Genomic DNA, 25,334 nt, shown 5'->3' on the forward strand with positions numbered 1-25,334 from the left:
CTACACCCCTCCCCATCTGTGTAACCCCCTCTGGCTCCTACACCCCTCCCCATCTGTTGAAACCCCTCTGGCTGCTACACCCCTCCCCATCTGTGTAACCCCCTCTGGCTCCTACACCCCTCCCCATCTGTGTAACCCCCTCTCGCTCCTACAACCCTCCCCATCTGTGTAACCCACTCTCGCTCCTACACCCCTCCCCATCTGTGTAACCCCCTCTCGCTCCTACACCCCTCCCCATCTGTTGAAACCCCTCTGGCTGCTACACCCCTCCCCATCTGTGTAACCCTCTCTGGCTCCTACACCCCTCCCCATCTGTGTAACCCCTCTGGCTCCTACACCCCTCCCCATCTGTGTAACCCCCTCTCGCTCCTACACCCCTCCCAATCTGTGTAACCACCTCTGGCTCCTACACCCCTCCCCATCTGTGTAACCCTCTCTGGCTCCTACACCCCTCCTCATCTGTTGAAACCCCTCTGGCTGCTACACCCCTCCCCATCTGTGTAACCCCCTCTGGCTCCTACACCCCTCCCCATCTGTGTAAACCCCTCTGGCTCCTACACCTCTCCCCATCTGTTTAACCCCCTCCCTACTAAACCCCTCCTCATCTGTGTAACCCCCTCTGGCTCCTACACCCCTCCCCATCTGTGTAACCCCCTCTGGCTCCTACACCCCTCCCCATCTGTTGAAACCGCTCTGGCTGCTACACCCCTCCCCATCTGTGTAACCCCCTCTGGCTCCTACACCCCTCCCCATCTGTGTAACCCCCTCTGGCTCCTACACCCCTCCCCATCTGTGTAACCCCCTCTCGCTTCTACACCCCTCCCCATCTGTGTAACCCCCTCTGGCTCCTACACCCCTCCCCATCTGTGTAAACCCCTCTGGCTCCTACACCCCTCCCCATCTGTTGAATCCCCTCTGGCTCCTGCACCCCTCCCCATCTGTTGAATCCCCTCTGGCTGCTACAGCACTCCCCATCTGTGTAAACCCTGCTGGCTCCTACACCCCTCCCCATCTGTGTAACCCCCTCTCGCTCCTACACCCCTCCCCATCTGTGTAACCCCCTCTGGCTCCTACACCCCTCCCCATCTGTTGAAACCCCTCTGGCTGCTACACCTCTCCCCATCTGTGTAACCCCTCTGGCTCCTACACCCCTCCCCATCTGTGTAACCCCCTCTCACTCCTACACCCCTCCCCATCTGTGTAACCCCCTCTGGCTCCTACACCCCTCCCCATCTGTGTAACCCCCTCTGGCTCCTACACCCCTCCCCATCTGTTGAAACCCCTCTGGCTGCTACACCCCTCCCCATCTGTGTAACCCCCTCTCGCTCCTACACCCCTCCCCATCTGTGTAACCCCCTCTCGCTCCTACACCACTCCCCATCTGTGTAAACCCCTCTCGCACCTACACCCCTCCCCATCTGTGTAACCCCCTCTGGCTCCTACACCCCCTCCCCATCTGTTGACACCCCTCTGGCTGCTACACCCCTCCCCATCTGTGTAACCCCCTCTGGCTTCTACACCCCTCCCCATCTGTTGAAACCCCTCTGGCTGCTACACCCCTCCCCATCTGTGTAACCCCCTCTGGCTTCTACACCCCTCCCCATCTGTTGACACCCCTCTGGCTGCTACACCCCTCCCCATCTGTGTAACCCCCTCTGGCTTCTACACCCCTCCCCATCTGTTGACACCCCTCTGGCTGCTACACCCCTCCCCATCTGTGTAACCCCCTCTGGCTTCTACACCCCTCCCCATCTGTTGAAACCCCTCTGGCTGCTACACCCCTCCCCATCTGTGTAACCCCCTCTGGCTCCTACACCCCTCCCCATCTGTGTAACGCCCTCTGGCTCCTACACCCCTCCCCATCTGTGTAACCCCCTCTGTCTCCTACACCCCTCCCCATCTGTGTAAACCCCTCTGGCTTCTACACCCCTCCCCATCTGTTGAAACCCCTCTGGCTGCTACACCCCTCCCCATCTGTGTAACCCCCTCTGTCTCCTACACCCCTCCCCATCTGTGTAACCCCCTCTGGCTTCTACACCCCTCCCCATCTGTTGAAACCCCTCTGGCTGCTACACCCCTCCCCATCTGTGTAACCCCCTCTGTCTCCTACACCCCTCCCCATCTGTGTAACCCCCTCTGGCTTCTACACCCCTCCCCATCTGTTGAAACCCCTCTGGCTGCTACACCCCTCCCCATCTGTGTAACCCCCTCTGGCTCCTACACCCCTCCCCATCTGTGTAACCCCTCTCGCTCCTACACCCCTCCCCATCTGTGTAACCCCCTCTGGCTCCTACACCCCTCCCCATCTGTGTAACCCCTCTCGCTCCTACACCCCTCCCCATCTGTGTAACCCCCTCTGGCTCCTACACCCCTCCCCATCTCTGTAACACCCTCTGTCTCCCACAACCCTCCCCATCTGTTGAAACCCCTCAGGCTGCTACACCCCTCCCCATCTGTGTAACCCCCTCTGGCTCCCACAACCCTCCCCATCTGTTGAAACCCCTCTGGCTGCTACAACCCCTCCCCATCTGTGTAACCCCCCCTCGCTCCTACACCCCTCCCCATCTGTTGAAACCCCTCTGGCTGCTACACCCCTCCCCATCTGTTGAAACCCCTCAGGCTGCTACACCCCTCCCCATCTGTGTAACCCCCTCTGGCTCCCACAACCCTCCCCATCTGTTGAAACCCCTCTGGCTGCTACACCCCTCCCCATCTGTGTAACCCCCTCTGACTCCTACAACCCTCCCCATCTGTTGAATCCCCTCTGGCTGCTACACCCCTCCCCATCTGTGAAACCCTCTCTGGCTCCTACCCCTCCCCAGCTGTTGAAACCCCTCTGGCTGCTACACCCCTCCCCATCTGTGTAACCCCCTCTGGCTCCAAAAAACCCTCCCCATCTGTTGAAACCCCTCAGGCTGCTACACCCCTCCCCATCTGTCTAACCCCCTCTGGCTCCCACAACCCTCCCCATCTGTGTAACCCCCTCTGCCTCCTACACCCCTCCGCATCTGTTAACCCCTCTGGCTCCTACACCCCTCCGCATCTGTTGAAACTCCTCAGGCTGCTACACCCCTCCCCATCTGTGTAACCCCCTCTGGCTCCTACACTCCTCCCCATCTGTTGAAACCCCTCTGGCTGCTACACCCCTCGCCATCTGTGTAACCCTCTCTGGCTCCTACACCCCTCCCCATCTGTTGAAACCCCTCTGGCTGCTACACCCCTCCCCATCTGTGTAACCCCCTCTGGCTCCTACACCCCTCCCCATCTGTGTAACCCCTTCCCTACTACACCCCTCCCCAACTGTTGAAACCCCTCTGTCTCCTACACCCCTCCCCATCTGTGTAAACCCGTCTGGCTCCTACACCCCTCCCCATCTGTTGAAACCCCTCTGGCTGCTATACCCCTCCCCATCTGTGTAACCCCTCTGGCTCCTACACCCCTCCCCATCTGTTGAAACCCCTCTGGCTGCTACACCCCTCCCCATCTGTGTAACCCCCTCTGGCTCCTACACCCCTCCCCATCTGTTGAAACCCCTCAGGCTGCTACACCCCTCCCCATCTGTGTAACCCCCTCTGGCTCCCACAACCCTCCCCATCTGTTGAAACCCCTCTGGCTGCTACACCCCTCCCCATCTGTGTAAACCCCTCTGGCTGCTACACCCCTCCGCATCTGTTGAAACCCCTCTGGCAGCTACACCCCTCCCCATCTGTTGAAACCCCTCTGGCTGCTACACCCCTCCCCATCTGTTGAAACCCCTCTGGCTGCTACACCCCTCCCCATCTGTTGAAACCCCTCAGGCTGCTACACCCCTCCCCATCTGTGTATCCCCCTCTGGCTCCCACAACCCTCCCCATCTGTTGAAACCCCTCTGGCTGCTACACCCCTCCCCATCTGTGTAACCCCCTCTGGCTCCCACAACCCTCCCCATCTGTTGAAACCCCTCTGGCTGCTACACCCCTCCCCATCTGTTGAAACCCCTCTGGCTGCTACACCCCTCCCCATCTGTGTAACCCCCTCTGGCTCCCACAACCCTCCCCATCTGTTGAAACCCCTCTGGCTGCTACACCCCTCCCCATCTGTTGAAACCCCTCAGGCTGCTACACCCCTCCCCATCTGTGTAACCCCCTCTGGCTCCCACAACCCTCCCCATCTGTTGAAACCCCTCTGGCTGCTACACCCCTCCCCATCTGTGAAACCCTCTCTGGCTCCTACCCCTCCCCAGCTGTTGAAACCCCTCTGGCTGCTACACCCCTCCCCATCTGTGTAACCCCCTCTGGCTCCCACAACCCTCCCCATCTGTTGAAACCCCTCTGGCTGCTACACCCCTCCCCATCTGTGTAACCCCCTCTGGCTCCTACACCCCTCCCCATCTGTTGAAACCCCTCTGGCTGCTACATCCCTCCCCATCTGTGTAACCCCCTCTCGCTCCTACACCCCTCCCCATCTGTGTAACCCCCTCTGGCTCCTACACCCTCCCCATCTGTGTAACCCCCTCTGGCTGCTACACCCCTCCCCATCTGTGTAACCCCCTCTGGCTCCTACACCCCTCCGCATCTGTTAACCCCTCTGGCTGCTACACCCCTCCCCATCTGTGTAACCCCCTCTGGATCCTACACCCCTCTCCATCTGTGTAAACCCCTCTGGCTCCTACACCTCTCCCCATCTGTTTAACCCCCTCCCTACTAAACCCCTCCCCATCTGTGTAACCCCCTCTGGCTCCTTCACCCCTCCCCATCTGTTGAAACCGCTCTGGCTGCTACACCCCTCCCCATCTGTGTAACCCCCTCTCGCTCCTACACCCCTCCCCATCTGTGTAACCCCCTCTCGCTCCTACACCCCTCCCCATCTGTTGAAACCGCTCTGTCTGCTACACCCCTCCCCATCTGTGTAACCCCCTCTGGCTCCTACACCCCTCCCCATCTGTTGAAACCCCTCTGGCTGCTACACCCCTCCCCATCTGTGTAAACCCCTCTGGCTCCTACCCCTCCCCATCTGTTGAAAACCCTCTGGCTGCTACACCCCTCCCCATCTGTGTAACCCCCTCTCGCTCCTACACCCCTCCCCATCTGTTGAAACCGCTCTGGCTGCTACACCCCTCCCCATCTGTGTAAACCCTCTGGCTCCTATACCCCTCCCCATCTGTGTAACCCCCTCTGGCTCCTACACCCCTCCCCATCCTTGTAACCCCCTCTGGCTCCTACACCTCTCCCCATCTGTGTAACCCCCTCTGGCTCCTACACCGCTCCCCATCTGTTGAAACCCCTCTGGCTCCTACACCCCACCCCATCCTTGTAACCCCCTCTGGCTCCTACACCCCTCCCCATCCTTGTAACCCCCTCTGGCTCCTATACCCCTCCCCATCTGTGTAACCCCCTCTGGCTCCAACACCCCTCCCCATCCTTGTAACCCCCTCTGGCTGCTACACCCCCTCCCCATCTGTGTAACCCCCTCTGGCTCCTACACCCCTCCCCATCTGTTGAAACCCCTCTGGCTGCTACAACCCCTCCCCATCTGTGTAACCCCCTCTGGCCCCTACACCCCTCCCCATCTGTTGAAACCCCTCTGGCTGCTACACCCCTCCCCATCTGTGTAACCCCCTCTGGCCCCTACACCCCTCCCCATTTGTGTAACCCCCTCTGGCTCCTACACCCCTCCCCATCTGTGTAACACCCTCTGTCTCCCACAACCCTCCCCATCTGTTGAAACCCCTCAGGCTGCTACACCCCTCCCCATCTGTGTAACCCCCTCTGGCTCCCACAACCCTCCCCATCTGTTGAAACCCCTCTGGCTGCTACACCCCTCCCCATCTGTGTAACCCCCCCTCGCTCCTACACCCCTCCCCATCTGTTGAAACCCCTCTGGCTGCTACACCCCTCCCCATCTGTTGAAACCCCTCAGGCTGCTACACCCCTCCCCATCTGTGTAACCCCCTCTGGCTCCCACAACCCTCCCCATCTGTTGAAACCCCTCTGGCTGCTACACCCCTCCCCATCTGTGTAACCCCCTCTGACTCCTACAACCCTCCCCATCTGTTGAATCCCCTCTGGCTGCTACACCCCTCCCCATCTGTGAAACCCTCTCTGGCTCCTACCCCTCCCCAGCTGTTGAAACCCCTCTGGCTGCTACACCCCTCCCCATCTGTGTAACCCCCTCTGGCTCCAAAAAACCCTCCCCATCTGTTGAAACCCCTCAGGCTGCTACACCCCTCCCCATCTGTCTAACCCCCTCTGGCTCCCACAACCCTCCCCATCTGTGTAACCCCCTCTGCCTCCTACACCCCTCCGCATCTGTTAACCCCTCTGGCTCCTACACCCCTCCGCATCTGTTGAAACTCCTCAGGCTGCTACACCCCTCCCCATCTGTGTAACCCCCTCTGGCTCCTACACTCCTCCCCATCTGTTGAAACCCCTCTGGCTGCTACACCCCTCGCCATCTGTGTAACCCTCTCTGGCTCCTACACCCCTCCCCATCTGTTGAAACCCCTCTGGCTGCTACACCCCTCCCCATCTGTGTAACCCCCTCTGGCTCCTACACCCCTCCCCATCTGTGTAACCCCTTCCCTACTACACCCCTCCCCAACTGCTGAAACCCCTCTGTCTCCTACACCCCTCCCCATCTGTGTAAACCCGTCTGGCTCCTACACCCCTCCCCATCTGTTGAAACCCCTCTGGCTGCTATACCCCTCCCCATCTGTGTAACCCCTCTGGCTCCTACACCCCTCCCCATCTGTTGAAACCCCTCTGGCTGCTACACCCCTCCCCATCTGTGTAACCCCCTCTGGCTCCTACACCCCTCCCCATCTGTTGAAACCCCTCAGGCTGCTACACCCCTCCCCATCTGTGTAACCCCCTCTGGCTCCCACAACCCTCCCCATCTGTTGAAACCCCTCTGGCTGCTACACCCCTCCCCATCTGTGTAAACCCCTCTGGCTGCTACACCCCTCCGCATCTGTTGAAACCCCTCTGGCAGCTACACCCCTCCCCATCTGTTGAAACCCCTCTGGCTGCTACACCCCTCCCCATCTGTTGAAACCCCTCTGGCTGCTACACCCCTCCCCATCTGTTGAAACCCCTCAGGCTGCTACACCCCTCCCCATCTGTGTATCCCCCTCTGGCTCCCACAACCCTCCCCATCTGTTGAAACCCCTCTGGCTGCTACACCCCTCCCCATCTGTGTAACCCCCTCTGGCTCCCACAACCCTCCCCATCTGTTGAAACCCCTCTGGCTGCTACACCCCTCCCCATCTGTTGAAACCCCTCTGGCTGCTACACCCCTCCCCATCTGTGTAACCCCCTCTGGCTCCCACAACCCTCCCCATCTGTTGAAACCCCTCTGGCTGCTACACCCCTCCCCATCTGTTGAAACCCCTCAGGCTGCTACACCCCTCCCCATCTGTGTAACCCCCTCTGGCTCCCACAACCCTCCCCATCTGTTGAAACCCCTCTGGCTGCTACACCCCTCCCCATCTGTGAAACCCTCTCTGGCTCCTACCCCTCCCCAGCTGTTGAAACCCCTCTGGCTGCTACACCCCTCCCCATCTGTGTAACCCCCTCTGGCTCCCACAACCCTCCCCATCTGTTGAAACCCCTCTGGCTGCTACACCCCTCCCCATCTGTGTAACCCCCTCTGGCTCCTACACCCCTCCCCATCTGTTGAAACCCCTCTGGCTGCTACATCCCTCCCCATCTGTGTAACCCCCTCTGGCTCCTACACCCCTCCCCATCTGTTGAAACCCCTCTGGCTGCTACACTCCTCCCCATCTGTGTAACCCCCTCTCGCTCCTACACCCCTCCCCATCTGTGTAACCCCCTCTGGCTCCTACACCCTCCCCATCTGTGTAACCCCCTCTGGCTGCTACACCCCTCCCCATCTGTGTAACCCCCTCTGGCTCCTACACCCCTCCGCATCTGTTAACCCCTCTGGCTGCTACACCCCTCCCCATCTGTGTAACCCCCTCTGGATCCTACACCCCTCTCCATCTGTGTAAACCCCTCTGGCTCCTACACCTCTCCCCATCTGTTTAACCCCCTCCCTACTAAACCCCTCCCCATCTGTGTAACCCCCTCTGGCTCCTTCACCCCTCCCCATCTGTTGAAACCGCTCTGGCTGCTACACCCCTCCCCATCTGTGTAACCCCCTCTCGCTCCTACACCCCTCCCCATCTGTGTAACCCCCTCTCGCTCCTACACCCCTCCCCATCTGTTGAAACCGCTCTGTCTGCTACACCCCTCCCCATCTGTGTAACCCCCTCTGGCTCCTACACCCCTCCCCATCTGTTGAAACCCCTCTGGCTGCTACACCCCTCCCCATCTGTGTAAACCCCTCTGGCTCCTACCCCTCCCCATCTGTTGAAAACCCTCTGGCTGCTACACCCCTCCCCATCTGTGTAACCCCCTCTCGCTCCTACACCCCTCCCCATCTGTTGAAACCGCTCTGGCTGCTACACCCCTCCCCATCTGTGTAAACCCTCTGGCTCCTATACCCCTCCCCATCTGTGTAACCCCCTCTGGCTCCTACACCCCTCCCCATCCTTGTAACCCCCTCTGGCTCCTACACCTCTCCCCATCTGTGTAACCCCCTCTGGCTCCTACACCGCTCCCCATCTGTTGAAACCCCTCTGGCTCCTACACCCCACCCCATCCTTGTAACCCCCTCTGGCTCCTACACCCCTCCCCATCCTTGTAACCCCCTCTGGCTCCTATACCCCTCCCCATCTGTGTAACCCCCTCTGGCTCCAACACCCCTCCCCATCCTTGTAACCCCCTCTGGCTGCTACACCCCTCCCCATCTGTGTAACCCCCTCTGGCTCCTACACCCCTCCCCATCTGTTGAAACCCCTCTGGCTGCTACACCCCTCCCCATCTGTGTAACCCCCTCTGGCCCCTACACCCCTCCCCATCTGTTGAAACCCCTCTGGCTGCTACACCCCTCCCCATCTGTGTAACCCCCTCTGGCCCCTACACCCCTCCCCATTTGTGTAACCCCCTCTGGCTCCTACACCCCTCCCCATCTGTGTAACCCCCTCTGGCTCCTACACCCCTCCCAATTTGTGTTACCCCCTCTGGCCCCTACACCCCTCCCCATTTGTGTAACCCCCTCTGGCCGCTACAACCCCTCCTCATCTGTGTAACCCCCTCTGGCTCCTACACCCCTCCCCATCTGTGTAACCCCCTCTGGCTCCTACACCCCTCCCCATCTGTGTAACCCCCTCTGGCTCCTACACCCCTCCCCATCTGTGTAACACCCTCTGGCTGCTACAACCCTCCCCATCTGTGTAACCCCCTCTGGCTGCTACACCCCTCCCCATCTGTGTAACCCCCTCTGGCCCCTACACCCATCCCCATTTGTGTAACCCCCTCTGGCTGCTACACCCCTCCCCATCTGTGTACCCCCTCTGGCCCCTACACCCCTCCCCATTTGTGTAACCCCCTCTGGCTCCTACACCCCTCCCCATCTGTGTAACCCCGTCTGGCTCCTACACCCCTCCCCATCTGTGTAACCCCCTCTGGCTCCTACACCCCTCCCCATCTGTGTAACCCCCTCTGGCCCCTACACCCCTCCCCATCTGTTGAAACCCCTCTGGCTGCTACACCCCTCCCCATCTGTGTAACCCCCTCTGGCCCCTACACCCCTCCCCATTTGTGTAACCCCCTCTGGCTCCTACACCCCTCCCCATCTGTTGAAACCCCTCTGGCTGCTACACCCCTCCCCATCTGTGTAACCCCCTCTGGCTCCTACACCCCTCCCCATCTGTGTAACCCCCTCTGGCTCCTACACCCCTCCCCATCTGTTGAAACCCCTCTGGCTGCTACACCCCTCCCCATCTGTGTAACCCCCTCTGGCTCCTACACCCCTCCCCATCTGTGTAACCCCCTCTCGCTCCTACAACCCTCCCCATCTGTGTAACCCACTCTCGCTCCTACACCCCTCCCCATCTGTGTAACCCCCTCTCGCTCCTACACCCCTCCCCATCTGTTGAAACCCCTCTGGCTGCTACACCCCTCCCCATCTGTGTAACCCTCTCTGGCTCCTACACCCCTCCCCATCTGTGTAACCCCTCTGGCTCCTACACCCCTCCCCATCTGTGTAACCCCCTCTCGCTCCTACACCCCTCCCAATCTGTGTAACCACCTCTGGCTCCTACACCCCTCCCCATCTTTGTAACCCTCTCTGGCTCCTACACCCCTCCTCATCTGTTGAAACCCCTCTGGCTGCTACACCCCTCCCCATCTGTGTTACCCCCTCTGGCTCCTACACCCCTCCCCATCTGTGTAAACCCCTCTGGCTCCTACACCTCTCCCCATCTGTTTAAACCCCTCCCTACTAAACCCCTCCTCATCTGTGTAACCCCCTCTGGCTCCTACACCCCTCCCCATCTGTGTAACCCCCTCTGGCTCCTACACCCCTCCCCATCTGTTGAAACCGCTCTGGCTGCTACACCCCTCCCCATCTGTGTAACCCCCTCTGGCTCCTACACCCCTCCCCATCTGTGTAACCCCCTCTCGCTTCTACACCCCTCCCCATCTGTGTAACCCCCTCTGGCTCCTACACCCCTCCCCATCTGTTGAATCCCCTCTGGCTCCTGCACCCCTCCCCATCTGTTGAATCCCCTCTGGCTGCGACAGCACTCCCCATCTGTGTAAACCCTGCTGGCTCCTACACCCCTCCCCATCTGTGTAACCCCCTCTCGCTCCTACACCCCTCCCCATCTGTGTAACCCCCTCTGGCTCCTACACCCCTCCCCATCTGTTGAAACCCCTCTGGCTGCTACACCTCTCCCCATCTGTGTAACCCCTCTGGCTCCTACACCCCTCCCCATCTGTGTAACCCCCTCTCACTCCTACACCCCTCCCCATCTGTGTAACCCCCTCTGGCTCCTACACCCCTCCCCATCTGTGTAACCCCCTCTGGCTCCTACACCCCTCCCCATCTGTTGAAACCCCTCTGGCTGCTACACCCCTCCCCATCTGTGTAACCCCCTCTCGCTCCTACACCCCTCCCCATCTGTGTAACCCCCTCTCGCTCCTACACCACTCCCCATCTGTGTAAACCCCTCTCGCACCTACACCCCTCCCCATCTGTGTAACCCCCTCTGGCTCCTACACCCCTCCCCATCTGTTGACACCCCTCTGGCTGCTACACCCCTCCCCATCTGTGTAACCCCCTCTGGCTTCTACACCCCTCCCCATCTGTTGAAACCCCTCTGGCTGCTACACCCCTCCCCATCTGTGTAACCCCCTCTGGCTTCTACACCCCTCCCCATCTGTTGACACCCCTCTGGCTGCTACACCCCTCCCCATCTGTGTAACCCCCTCTGGCTTCTACACCCCTCCCCATCTGTTGACACCCCTCTGGCTGCTACACCCCTCCCCATCTGTGTAACCCCCTCTGGCTTCTACACCCCTCCCCATCTGTTGAAACCCCTCTGGCTGCTACACCCCTCCCCATCTGTGTAACCCCCTCTGGCTCCTACACCCCTCCCCATCTGTGTAACCCCCTCTGGCTCCTACACCCCTCCCCATCTGTGTAACCCCCTCTGTCTCCTACACCCCTCCCCATCTGTGTAAACCCCTCTGGCTTCTACACCCCTCCCCATCTGTTGAAACCCCTCTGGCTGCTACACCCCTCCCCATCTGTGTAACCCCCTCTGTCTCCTACACCCCTCCCCATCTGTGTAACCCCCTCTGGCTTCTACACCCCTCCCCATCTGTTGAAACCCCTCTGGCTGCTACACCCCTCCCCATCTGTGTAACCCCCTCTGTCTCCTACACCCCTCCCCATCTGTGTAACCCCCTCTGGCTTCTACACCCCTCCCCATCTGTTGAAACCCCTCTGGCTGCTACACCCCTCCCCATCTGTGTAACCCCCTCTGGCTCCTACACCCCTCCCCATCTGTGTAACCCCTCTCGCTCCTACACCCCTCCCCATCTGTGTAACCCCCTCTGGCTCCTACACCCCTCCCCATCTGTGTAACCCCTCTCGCTCCTACACCCCTCCCCATCTGTGTAACCCCCTCTGGCTCCTACACCCCTCCCCATCTCTGTAACACCCTCTGGCTCCCACAACCCTCCCCATCTGTTGAAACCCCTCAGGCTGCTACACCCCTCCCCATCTGTGTAACCCCCTCTGGCTCCCACAACCCTCCCCATCTGTTGAAACCCCTCTGGCTGCTACACCCCTCCCCATCTGTGTAACCCCCCCTCGCTCCTACACCCCTCCCCATCTGTTGAAACCCCTCTGGCTGCTACACCCCTCCCCATCTGTTGAAACCCCTCAGGCTGCTACACCCCTCCCCATCTGTGTAACCCCCTCTGGCTCCCACAACCCTCCCCATCTGTTGAAACCCCTCTGGCTGCTACACCCCTCCCCATCTGTGTAACCCCCTCTGACTCCTACAACCCTCCCCATCTGTTGAATCCCCTCTGGCTGCTACACCCCTCCCCATCTGTGAAACCCTCTCTGGCTCCTACCCCTCCCCAGCTGTTGAAACCCCTCTGGCTGCTACACCCCTCCCCATCTGTGTAACCCCCTCTGGCTCCAAAAAACCCTCCCCATCTGTTGAAACCCCTCAGGCTGCTACACCCCTCCCCATCTGTGTAACCCCCTCTGCCTCCTACACCCCTCCGCATCTGTTAACCCCTCTGGCTCCTACACCCCTCCGCATCTGTTGAAACTCCTCAGGATGCTACACCCCTCCCCATCTGTGTAACCCCCTCTGGCTCCTACACTCCTCCCCATCTGTTGAAACCCCTCTGGCTGCTACACCCCTCGCCATCTGTGTAACCCTCTCTGGCTCCTACACCCCTCCCCATCTGTTGAAACCCCTCTGGCTGCTACACCCCTCCCCATCTGTGTAACCCCCTCTGGCTCCTACACCCCTCCCCATCTGTGTAACCCCTTCCCTACTACACCCCTCCCCAACTGTTGAAACCCCTCTGTCTCCTACACCCCTCCCCATCTGTGTAAACCCGTCTGGCTCCTACACCCCTCCCCATCTGTTGAAACCCCTCTGGCTGCTATACCCCTCCCCATCTGTGTAACCCCTCTGGCTCCTACACCCCTCCCCATCTGTTGAAACCCCTCTGGCTGCTACACCCCTCCCCATCTGTGTAACCCCCTCTGGCTCCTACACCCCTCCCCATCTGTTGAAACCCCTCAGGCTGCTACACCCCTCCCCATCTGTGTAACCCCCTCTGGCTCCCACAACCCTCCCCATCTGTTGAAACCCCTCTGGCTGCTACACCCCTCCCCATCTGTGTAAACCCCTCTGGCTGCTACACCCCTCCGCATCTGTTGAAACCCCTCTGGCAGCTACACCCCTCCCCATCTGTTGAAACCCCTCTGGCTGCTACACCCCTCCCCATCTGTTGAAACCCCTCAGGCTGCTACACCCCTCCCCATCTGTGTAACCCCCTCTGGCTCCTACACCCCTCCCCATCTGTTGAAACCCCTCTGGCTGCTACACCCCTCCCCATCTGTTGAAACCCCTCAGGCTGCTACACCCCTCCCCATCTGTGTATCCCCCTCTGGCTCCCACAACCCTCCCCATCTGTTGAAACCCCTCTGGCTGCTACACCCCTCCCCATCTGTGTAACCCCCTCTGGCTCCCACAACCCTCCCCATCTGTTGAAACCCCTCTGGCTGCTACACCCCTCCCCATCTGTTGAAACCCCTCTGGCTGCTACACCCCTCCCCATCTGTGTAACCCCCTCTGGCTCCCACAACCCTCCCCATCTGTTGAAACCCCTCTGGCTGCTACACCCCTCCCCATCTGTTGAAACCCCTCAGGCTGCTACACCCCTCCCCATCTGTGTAACCCCCTCTGGCTCCCACAACCCTCCCCATCTGTTGAAACCCCTCTGGCTGCTACACCCCTCCCCATCTGTGAAACCCTCTCTGGCTCCTACCCCTCCCCAGCTGTTGAAACCCCTCTGGCTGCTACACCCCTCCCCATCTGTGTAACCCCCTCTGGCTCCCACAACCCTCCCCATCTGTTGAAACCCCTCTGGCTGCTACACCCCTCCCCATCTGTGTAACCCCCTCTGGCTCCTACACCCCTCCCCATCTGTTGAAACCCCTCTGGCTGCTACATCCCTCCCCATCTGTGTAACCCCCTCTGGCTCCTACACCCCTCCCCATCTGTTGAAACCCCTCTGGCTGCTACACTCCTCCCCATCTGTGTAACCCCCTCTCGCTCCTACACCCCTCCCCATCTGTGTAACCCCCTCTGGCTCCTACACCCTCCCCATCTGTGTAACCCCCTCTGGCTGCTACACCCCTCCCCATCTGTGTAACCCCCTCTGGCTCCTACACCCCTCCGCATCTGTTAACCCCTCTGGCTGCTACACCCCTCCCCATCTGTGTAACCCCCTCTGGATCCTACACCCCTCTCCATCTGTGTAAACCCCTCTGGCTCCTACACCTCTCCCCATCTGTTTAACCCCCTCCCTACTAAACCCCTCCCCATCTGTGTAACCCCCTCTGGCTCCTTCACCCCTCCCCATCTGTTGAAACCGCTCTGGCTGCTACACCCCTCCCCATCTGTGTAACCCCCTCTGGCTCCTACACCCCTCCCCATCTGTGTAACCCCCTCTGGCTCCTACACCCCTCCCCATCTGTGTAACCCCCTCTGGCTCCTACACCCCTCCCCATCTGTTGAAACCCCTCTCGTTCCTACACCCCTCCCCATCTATGTAACCTCCTCTGGCTCCTACACCCCTCCCCATCTGTGTAACCCCCTCTGGCTCCTACACCCCTCCCCATCTGTTGAAACCCCTCTGGCTCCTACACCCCTCCCCATCTGTTGAAACCGCTCTGTCTGCTACACCCCTCCCCATCTGTGTAACCCCCTCTGGCTCCTACACCCCTCCCCATCTGTTGAAACCCCTCTGGCTGCTACACCCCTCCCCATCTGTGTAACCCCCTCTCGCTTCTACACCCCTCCCCATCTATGTAACCTCCTCTGGCTCCTACACCCCTCCCCATCTGTGTAACCCCCTCTGGCTCCTACACCCCTCCCCATCTGTTGAAACCCCTCTGGCTCCTACACCCCTCCCCATCTGTTGAAACCGCTCTGTCTGCTACACCCCTCCCCATCTGTGTAACCCCCTCTGGCTCCTACACCCCTCCCCATCTGTTGAAACCCCTCTGGCTGCTACACCCCTCCCCATCTGTGTAACCCCCTCTGGCTCCTACCCCTCCCCATCTGTTGAAACCCCTCTGGCTGCTACACCCTTCCGCATCTGTTAACCCCTCCGGCTCCTACACCCCTCCCCATCTGTTGAAACCCCTCTGGCTGCTACACCCCTCCCCATCTGTGTAACCCCCTCCGGCTCCTACACCCCTCCCCATCTGTTGAAACCCCTCTGGCTGCTACACCCCTCCCCATCTGTGTAACCCCCTCTGGCTCCTACACCCCTCCCCATCTGTTGAAACCCCTCTGGCTGCTACACCCCTCCCCATCTGTGTAACCCCCTCTGGCCCCTACACCCCTCCCCATTTGTGTAACCCCCTCTGGCTCCTACATCCCTCCCTATCTGTTGAAACCCCTCTGGCTGCTACACCCCTCCCCATCTGTGTAACCCCCTCTGGCTCCTACACCCCTCACCATCTGTGAAACCCCCTCTGGCTCCTACACCCCTCCCCATCTGTTGAAACCCCTCTGGCTGCTTCACCCCTCCCTATCTGTGTAACCCCCTCTGGCTCCTACACCCCTCTCCATCTGTTGAAACCCCTCTGGCTGCTACACCCCTCCCCATCTGTGTAATCCCCTCTGGCTCCTACACCCCTCCCCATCTGTTGAAACCCCTCTGGCTGCTACACCCCTCCCCATCTGTGTAACCCCCTCTCGCTCCTACACCCCTCCCCATCTGTGTAACCCCCTCTGGCTCCTACACCCCTCCCCATCTGTTGAAACCCCTCTGGCTGCTACACCCCTCCCCATCTGTGTAACCTCCTCTGGCTCCTACACCCCTCCCCATCTGTTTAACCCCCTCTCGCTTCTACACCACTCCCCATCTGTTGAAACCCCTCTGGCTCCTACACCCCTCCCCATCTGTGTAACCCCCTCTGGCTCCCACAACCCTCCCCATCTGTTGAAACCCCTCTGGCTGCTACACCCCTCCCCATCTGTTGAAACCCCTCAGGCTGCTACACCCCTCCCCATCTGTGTAACCCCCTCTGGCTCCTACACCCCTCCCCATCTGTTGAAACCCCTCTGGCTGCTACACCCCTCCCCATCTGTTGAAACCCCTCAGGCTGCTACACCCCTCCCCATCTGTGTATCCCCCTCTGGCTCCCACAACCCTCCCCATCTGTTGAAACCCCTCTGGCTGCTACACCCCTCCCCATCTGTGTAACCCCCTCTGGCTCCCACAACCCTCCCCATCTGTTGAAACCCCTCTGGCTGCTACACCCCTCCCCATCTGTTGAAACCCCTCTGGCTGCTACACCCCTCCCCATCTGTGTAACCCCCTCTGGCTCCCACAACCCTCCCCATCTGTTGAAACCCCTCTGGCTGCTACACCCCTCCCCATCTGTTGAAACCCCTCAGGCTGCTACACCCCTCCCCATCTGTGTAACCCCCTCTGGCTCCCACAACCCTCCCCATCTGTTGAAACCCCTCTGGCTGCTACACCCCTCCCCATCTGTGAAACCCTCTCTGGCTCCTACCCCTCCCCAGCTGTTGAAACCCCTCTGGCTGCTACACCCCTCCCCATCTGTGTAACCCCCTCTGGCTCCCACAACCCTCCCCATCTGTTGAAACCCCTCTGGCTGCTACACCCCTCCCCATCTGTGTAACCCCCTCTGGCTCCTACACCCCTCCCCATCTGTTGAAACCCCTCTGGCTGCTACATCCCTCCCCATCTGTGTAACCCCCTCTGGCTCCTACACCCCTCCCCATCTGTTGAAACCCCTCTGGCTGCTACACTCCTCCCCATCTGTGTAACCCCCTCTCGCTCCTACACCCCTCCCCATCTGTGTAACCCCCTCTGGCTCCTACACCCTCCCCATCTGTGTAACCCCCTCTGGCTGCTACACCCCTCCCCATCTGTGTAACCCCCTCTGGCTCCTACACCCCTCCGCATCTGTTAACCCCTCTGGCTGCTACACCCCTCCCCATCTGTGTAACCCCCTCTGGATCCTACACCCCTCTCCATCTGTGTAAACCCCTCTGGCTCCTACACCTCTCCCCATCTGTTTAACCCCCTCCCTACTAAACCCCTCCCCATCTGTGTAACCCCCTCTGGCTCCTTCACCCCTCCCCATCTGTTGAAACCGCTCTGGCTGCTACACCCCTCCCCATCTGTGTAACCCCCTCTGGCTCCTACACCCCTCCCCATCTGTGTAACCCCCTCTGGCTCCTACACCCCTCCCCATCTGTGTAACCCCCTCTGGCTCCTACACCCCTCCCCATCTGTTGAAACCCCTCTCGTTCCTACACCCCTCCCCATCTATGTAACCTCCTCTGGCTCCTACACCCCTCCCCATCTGTGTAACCCCCTCTGGCTCCTACACCCCTCCCCATCTGTTGAAACCCCTCTGGCTCCTACACCCCTCCCCATCTGTTGAAACCGCTCTGTCTGCTACACCCCTCCCCATCTGTGTAACCCCCTCTGGCTCCTACACCCCTCCCCATCTGTTGAAACCCCTCTGGCTGCTACACCCCTCCCCATCTGTGTAACCCCCTCTCGCTTCTACACCCCTCCCCATCTATGTAACCTCCTCTGGCTCCTACACCCCTCCCCATCTGTGTAACCCCCTCTGGCTCCTACACCCCTCCCCATCTGTTGAAACCCCTCTGGCTCCTACACCCCTCCCCATCTGTTGAAACCGCTCTGTCTGCTACACCCCTCCCCATCTGTGTAACCCCCTCTGGCTCCTACACCCCTCCCCATCTGTTGAAACCCCTCTGGCTGCTACACCCCTCCCCATCTGTGTAACCCCCTCTGGCTCCTACCCCTCCCCATCTGTTGAAACCCCTCTGGCTGCTACACCCTTCCGCATCTGTTAACCCCTCCGGCTCCTACACCCCTCCCCATCTGTTGAAACCCCTCTGGCTGCTACACCCCTCCCCATCTGTGTAACCCCCTCCGGCTCCTACACCCCTCCCCATCTGTTGAAACCCCTCTGGCTGCTACACCCCTCCCCATCTGTGTAACCCCCTCTGGCTCCTACACCCCTCCCCATCTGTTGAAACCCCTCTGGCTGCTACACCCCTCCCCATCTGTGTAACCCCCTCTGGCCCCTACACCCCTCCCCATTTGTGTAACCCCCTCTGGCTCCTACATCCCTCCCTATCTGTTGAAACCCCTCTGGCTGCTACACCCCTCCCCATCTGTGTAACCCCCTCTGGCTCCTACACCCCTCACCATCTGTGAAACCCCCTCTGGCTCCTACACCCCTCCCCATCTGTTGAAACCCCTCTGGCTGCTTCACCCCTCCCTATCTGTGTAACCCCCTCTGGCTCCTACACCCCTCTCCATCTGTTGAAACCCCTCTGGCTGCTACACCCCTCCCCATCTGTGTAATCCCCTCTGGCTCCTACACCCCTCCCCATCTGTTGAAACCCCTCTGGCTGCTACACCCCTCCCCATCTGTGTAACCCCCTCTCGCTCCTACACCCCTCCCCATCTGTGTAACCCCCTCTGGCTCCTACACCCCTCCCCATCTGTTGAAACCCCTCTGGCTGCTACACCCCTCCCCATCTGTGTAACCTCCTCTGGCTCCTACACCCCTCCCCATCTGTTTAACCCCCTCTCGCTTCTACACCACTCCCCATCTGTTGAAACCCCTCTGGCTCCTACACCCCTCCCCATCTGTGTAACCCCCTCTGGCTCCCACAACCCTCCCCATCTGTTGAAACCCCTCTGGCTGCTACACCCCTCCCCATCTGTGTAACCCCCTCTGGCTCCTACACCCCTCCCCATCTGTTAACCCCCTCTCGCTCCTACACCCCTCCCCATCTGTGTAACCCCCTCTGGCTCCTACAACCCTCCCCATCTGTGTAAACCCCTCCGGCCCACAGACCACTCCTCGACCCCCTCTGAAGTACGCTCGTTCCTGTCTGTGTGAAACCCTCAGGTCCGAACAACTCTCTCCATCTCTCTGACTTTCTCCCTTTCTTTCACTCTCCCTTTCTCCCTTACTCCCTTTCTTTCACTTCCTCTCTCACTCTTCATCTCTTACTCTCACTCCCTTCCTCACTCTGTTCTCTCTTCCTCTCTCCTTAAAGCCGTCCCTTCAGTATTCCCCCCACCGCCCGGAATAGTCCCCCTCTCCCTCCCACTCTGCCCTTTGCTCTGCCCCTTGTTCCTCCCTCCATAGATACTGACTGACCTGTTCGGTTTCCAATAGGAATGGGAGAGCTTCCGAACACAGCACGGGGATTGTTTGACTGTTTTCTCTTTCCACAGTGACAACAAGCCAGATCATGAATTCCACTCAGAATACACAGACACCAGGTGAGAGGTGTTGGGATTCTAGACCCTCCCAGTGATTCCTGTTGTTCGAGAGAAGCCCTCCCAGTTGTGTAACACTCTCTCCCTTCCTCTCTCCCCCTTTCTTTCACTCTCGCTTTCTCCCCCCCACTCTCTCTTTCACTCGTATTCTCCCTGTGCCTTTCATTCCTGCTGTTGTCCCAGTGGTAGGGAGTCTGGGTGAGCACGATTGAAGACTCGGGAGTTCAGAGGCCACATGGGGGAGGCTGCGGAGTCGTGACAGAGACTGTCAGAGACCTCCCATCGAACGGAAGATTGAAATTTCTTTGGAGTAAGAGTACCTGATGCACCATCAATAACTCACTCTGAGACGTAAAAGCGAGATATCGGCTGAAGAGGCTCAGACCTCCATCACCTTTATACAGGGGTCTGTGGGAGGAGCCACAGGAGCAGTCAGCAGGGAGCGTGTCCAGACAGGTATATGTAGTTCACCACAGTACCTCAAAGAGTGTTTGCAGCAGAGCAGCAAATCAGAGTCTCTCTCACTCTCTCTCCGCTGCATTAGCCCAAAGTCTGTCCACGTTCACCCTTTCTGCTGACAACTCCTTTAAACGAAACATGAACTAGCTTTTCTGTCTGACCACAGCTGCCGGTTTCCTCTCCTTGGTCAGCCCCTCGGAGCAGACCGTCTGCACCTCCGTTCCTTCCATGGAAACCCTAACTTTCACTACACCTGACTGTGGCAGGGCCCGCAGATTTCCAATAAAAGCAGACGCATGACTTTGCACGGTAACTTCATAACTCCCATCAATCTGACAGGAATCTAATATTGCCAGAGGGTTACAGTAACCTTGTCAAAGGGGATCTACTTTATTCATTTTTATACATTTACATGTAAGAGGAATTTGCATGGTGAGTTGGTCAGGCTGTCACTTGCAACAAAAAACCATAAGATCATAAGACGTGCAATGCCTATACAAAGCATCCACACACACATAAGCCATTCACTAACAACATCAGAAACACACCATCCCTACCGTGAAGCATGGTGGTGGCTACATCACGCTGTGGGGAGGCTTCACTGCAGCAGACTCTGGAAGGCTTGTGAAGGTAGAGGGTAAAATGAATGCAGGGAAATACAGGGAAATCCTGGAGGAAAACCTGATACGGTCTGCAAGAAAACTGCAACTTGGAAAAAAGATTTGGGAAAAGACAATGACCCCAATCATAAAGCCAAAGATACACAGGAATAGATTAAAAACAACAAAGTTAATGTCCTGGATTGGCCAAGTCAGAGTCCAGACCTCAATCCAATTGAGAATTTGTGGCCAGATTTGAAAAGAGCTGTTCACTCACAATCCCCATGTTGTGTGACAGAGTTTGAACAATTTTGTGAAGAAGAATGGGGGACAATTGCTGTGTTCAGATGTACAAAGCTGACGGAGACCGATCCACACAGACTCAAACCTGTAATTGCTGCCAAAGTTGCATCTACTAAATACTGACTTGAACGGCTGAGTAATTATGCTGTCAATAACTTTGTGTTTAATAATACCAATAGTATTAGACCAATTTGTAGAAAATCTGTCTAATTGATTAAAAAATGAATCTTTTCTGTTGATTGAAAAAAGCCACATTAAATCCACTGTGATTCAATGTTGTAAAACAATAAAACATGGGAACTTCTGAGGGAGGTGAATACTGGTTATAAGCACTGATCCATTTTCCCTCTCAACCCCATTCTCCTGCCTTTTCCCCGTAATCTCATGAACCTCCTCTGAACCATCTCCAATGTCTCTGTCTCTCTGTCTCCTTTCAGACACTTTTGCTGTGACCTGTGTTCCTCCCTCTACAGGCACTGACTGACCTGCTGGGTGTTTCCAAGAGGAAAGGAATAACTTCCAAACACAGTACAGGGATCGTTCTCACTGACTTTTCTTTCCACAGATCCTTGCCCAGAGCCCTCACACCAGTCTGACGTGACCACAGATTCCCCTCAGAGTACACAGGAACTAGATGAGAGATGCTAGTATCCTGGACCAATCCCAGAATGACTTGTGTGGTCCCAGAGAAGCCATCCCATTTGTGAAAAACTCTCTGGCTGCTAAACATCTCTTTGTCTCCCCCTCCCCATTCTCGCTTTCTCCCTCCCTCTCTTTCTTTCACTCGTATTCTCCCTGTGCCTTTTGGTCACTCTGTTGTGGCAGTGGTAGGGAGTCTGGGTGAGCACGATTGAAGACTCAGGAGTGCAGAGGTCACATACTGGGGCATTGGGGGAGGAATGGTGAGAGAGACAATCACTGACCTCCCATCGAAGAGATTTAAATTTCTTCGGGGTAGGCATGCCTCAGAGTGTTCGCAGTGGAGCAGCAAATCAGAGTCTCTCTCTCGATACCACTAGCCCAGAGTATGTCTGTGTTCACCCTCTTTGCCAACGCTCACTTTGTGTGAAGCATTAACCAGCTTTCTGTCTGTCCACAGCTGCCGGTTTCCTCTCATTGATCAGCCCTTTGGAGCAGACCATCTACACCTCTGTTGGGAGAAACCTCACCCTGCAATGTTCCTTCCGTGGAACCCCTAACTTTCACGACACCTGGCTGTGGAGAGGCCCACAGAGAACTGTTAACATCAGTCGTATGACTTTGAGCAGTAACACCGCAATTACGACGACACTGAGGGTAATATAACATTGTCATAGGGTTAGAGTCAGCCTTGTTAAGGATTATCTACTTTATTCATTATTACACATTTACATGTATGAGGAATTTGCGTGGTGAGTTGGTCAAGGTGTCACATGCAACAAAAAACCCATTAGACCAGATGATATAGGAGCAAATTAGGCCATTCAGCCCATCGCGCCAGCATCACTATTTCATGTGTGATCCATTTTCCCTCAATCTCATTCTCCTGTCTTCTCCCTGTAACCTTTCACATCGTGACTGATGAAGAACTCAATTTCACAGATTCACCACTATCTGGCCAAAGAGGTTCCAGATCTCTATTCTGAATGGCCATTCCTCTGTTCTGAGGCTGTGTCCTCTGGTCTTAGACTTCCCCACCATAGGAAACATCCACTCAAACTAGGCCTTTGAATATTTGATAGGTTTCAATGAGATCCCCCTCATTTTCCTGAATTCCAGTGAATACAGGCCAGGAGCCATCAACTGCCCTACATGATAACCCTTTCATTCCTGGAATCATGCTTGTGAACCTCCTGTGAACCCTCTTGAATGTCAGCACATCCTTTCATAGAGAAGGGGCCCCAAACTGCTCACAATATTCCATAGGATCCCTTATCTGTTCATTAAAATGCCTCAACATTAATCCTTGCTTTATATTCTAGTCCTTTTGAAATGAATGCTCACATTGGATTTGCCTTCTTCACCACTGACCCAACCTGCAAGTTAACCTTTAGTGAATTCTATACAAGGACTACGAAGTCCCCCTGCACCTCAGATTTTTAAAATTTCTCTCCATTTAGAAAGTAGTCTACACTCATATTCCTGCTACCAAAGTGTGTAACCATACACGTCCCAAAACTGTATTCTATTCACAACTTCTTTTCCCATTCCTCGTCCTCATCCCTCTGCAGCCTCACCTGTTTCCTCAACACTACTGACCCCTCCACCTATCCTCGTATCGTCTACAAACTTAGCTCCAAAGCCATCAGCTTTCATTCAAATCATTCACATAAAATGGAGCACTGACCACTAGGGATTACCACTAGTCACCAGCAGCCAACCAGAAAAGGCTTCCTTTACTCCCACTCTTTGCCTCCTGCCAATCAGCCGATCCCGCTATCCATGTCAGTATCTCTTCTGTAATACCATGGGCTGTTATCTTGTTAAACAATCCCAAGTGCAGTACGTGGTTAAAGGACTTTTGAATATCCAGGTACACAACCTCCACTGATTCTTCTTTGTCTATCCTGCTTGTTATTTCCTTAAAGAATTCCTACGGATTTCTCAGGCAGGGTGTTCCCTTAAGGAAACTATGCGGACTGGCCAATTTTGTCATGTACCTGGAAGTATCCCGAAACCTCATCCATCACAATGGACTCCAACATCTTCCCAAACACTGAGGCAGACTAACTGGCGTGTAATTTCCTTCCTTCTGCCTCCCTCCCTTCTTGAAAAGTGGAGGGACATTTCCAAATTTCCATTTTTCCAGAACTATGCCAGGATCTAGTGATTCTGGAAAGATTTTTACTAATGCCTTGTTAAAACATTCAACAATTATAAGAACAAAGAAGTGGAATAAAATGTGCATAAATACTATCATGTATTTATAATTTAAACAGTATTATAAATTGTCGTTGAAAGTGTTACTCTCCCTGATTTTTGGGACGGTAGTGTAGTGGTTAGTGTCAGGTCATTCCAGCGCCAGCGACCCAGGTTCAATTCCCGCCACCGTCTGTAAGGAGATTGCACGTTCTCCTCCGGGTGCTCCGGTTGTCTCCCACGTTCCAAAGGAGCATGGGTCAGCAGGTGAATTGGTGACGTGGGTGTAATGGGACACAGTGGGCCCATTGGGCCGGAAGGATCTGTTACTGTGCTGATTCTCTTTTCAAAAAAGACACCAGCCAATCCTTATTCAAATTCTCCACATTCCTGTTAACATCTCTCACACACACACACACACACACACACACACACACACACACACACACACACACACACACACACACACACACACACACACACACACACACACACACACACACACACTTGACAACAACGTGTCCTGATGAGGAGAGGTCAGACTGTCGGGGTGGGTGTGTGTCTGTTGATTCTGAAGACTGAGAGGGGTCTTCAACACAATAAGGTCCCTCAGGGTTCTCGACAGGGTGGGAATAGGGACAAAAGGTGTGATGAGGGTGATGAACCGAGACGGTGCAGAAGATGATTCACAAGGATGTTGGTGTAACTGGGAGACTTGAGTTGTAAGGAGCACAGGGTACGCAGAGAAAGAGACAGACAAACCATCATCCATAGACATTAGACATGGGAATGGAATCAGGCCAATCAGCCAGTTCACCTTCTCAATCCTGTTCATGTCCACAGATCCCCTCAATCGATCATTGGCATTTCGGAGATTACTTATGCCGGGCATGGAATGAACGTACAACAGTGGAGGGAGTCATCCACGTTCGTTATGAAGGTACGTATCTGACTAATCCTGCTCCTCTTCCGGCTGGGCAGATCCGAGATGAACCCGGCACATTTCCCCATCTCAAATCCCTCCACCTCTATCTGTCTCTCACACTCGCTCCATGTTTCTCCTGTTTAGTATCTCTCTTAACACACACCCACAAACAAACAAATACACACATAGCTCTCCCTTCTCTTTCTTCCCCTCTCTCTCTCACTCACTCTCACACACACCTCCCCCACTCTGCTGTGAGTTCCTCCCTCCACAGACACTGACTAACCTGATGTGCGTTTCCAACAGGAAAGGGGGAATTTCCAGGCACAGTGGCACTGTATCTTTCTTTGCACAGATCCTTGCTCAGAGACCTCACACCAGTCTGAGATGACCACAGATTCCCCTCCGAGCACCACAGGCAGCAGATGAGGGATGTTGGGATGCTAGACCCTCTCATAGTGACTCGTCTGGTCCCAGAGAACCCTTCCCTGACTCTGGACCATACACCTCTCCTCTTCTCTGTGACCCCCCTCTGGTCTCTACACCTGTCCCTGTCTCTGACATCCCCTGGTCCCTAAACCTCTCCCTGTCCCTGACCCTCTCTGTTCCTTCGCCTCTCCCCATCTCTATTAGCCTTTCCGGTCCATACCCTCCTCGCTCGCTGTTTCAGAGACCCTACACCCATTCCCGTGTCTGTGACCCTCCCTGGCCCCTGTACCCCTCCACTTCTCTGACCCACCGGACCCTGCA

At 56.9% G+C, this 25,334-nt stretch overlaps 1 protein-coding gene across 2 annotated transcripts in view; it reads left to right on the top strand.

Annotated features, from left to right (window-relative positions):
* LOC140733011 (contactin-5-like) overlaps positions 1-25,334 on the top strand; it is a 546,274-nt gene that overhangs the window by 131,229 nt on the left and 389,711 nt on the right. The window contains exons 1-3 of one of the 2 annotated variants that reach the window (XM_073055786.1): positions 19,419-19,463; positions 21,921-22,117; positions 24,503-24,599. In XM_073055786.1, coding sequence (XP_072911887.1) covers positions 19,433-19,463; positions 21,921-22,117; positions 24,503-24,599 — 325 coding nt within the window. In that variant the 5' untranslated portion in view covers positions 19,419-19,432. Of the gene's footprint in view, positions 1-19,418; positions 19,464-21,920; positions 22,118-24,502; positions 24,600-25,334 lie in introns of those variants that run through there. The other variant, XM_073055777.1, reaches the window with a different exon arrangement.

The sequence above is a fragment of the Hemitrygon akajei genome, chromosome 1 (genome assembly GCF_048418815.1).
Source record: "Hemitrygon akajei chromosome 1, sHemAka1.3, whole genome shotgun sequence".
NCBI lineage: Eukaryota > Metazoa > Chordata > Chondrichthyes > Myliobatiformes > Dasyatidae > Hemitrygon > Hemitrygon akajei.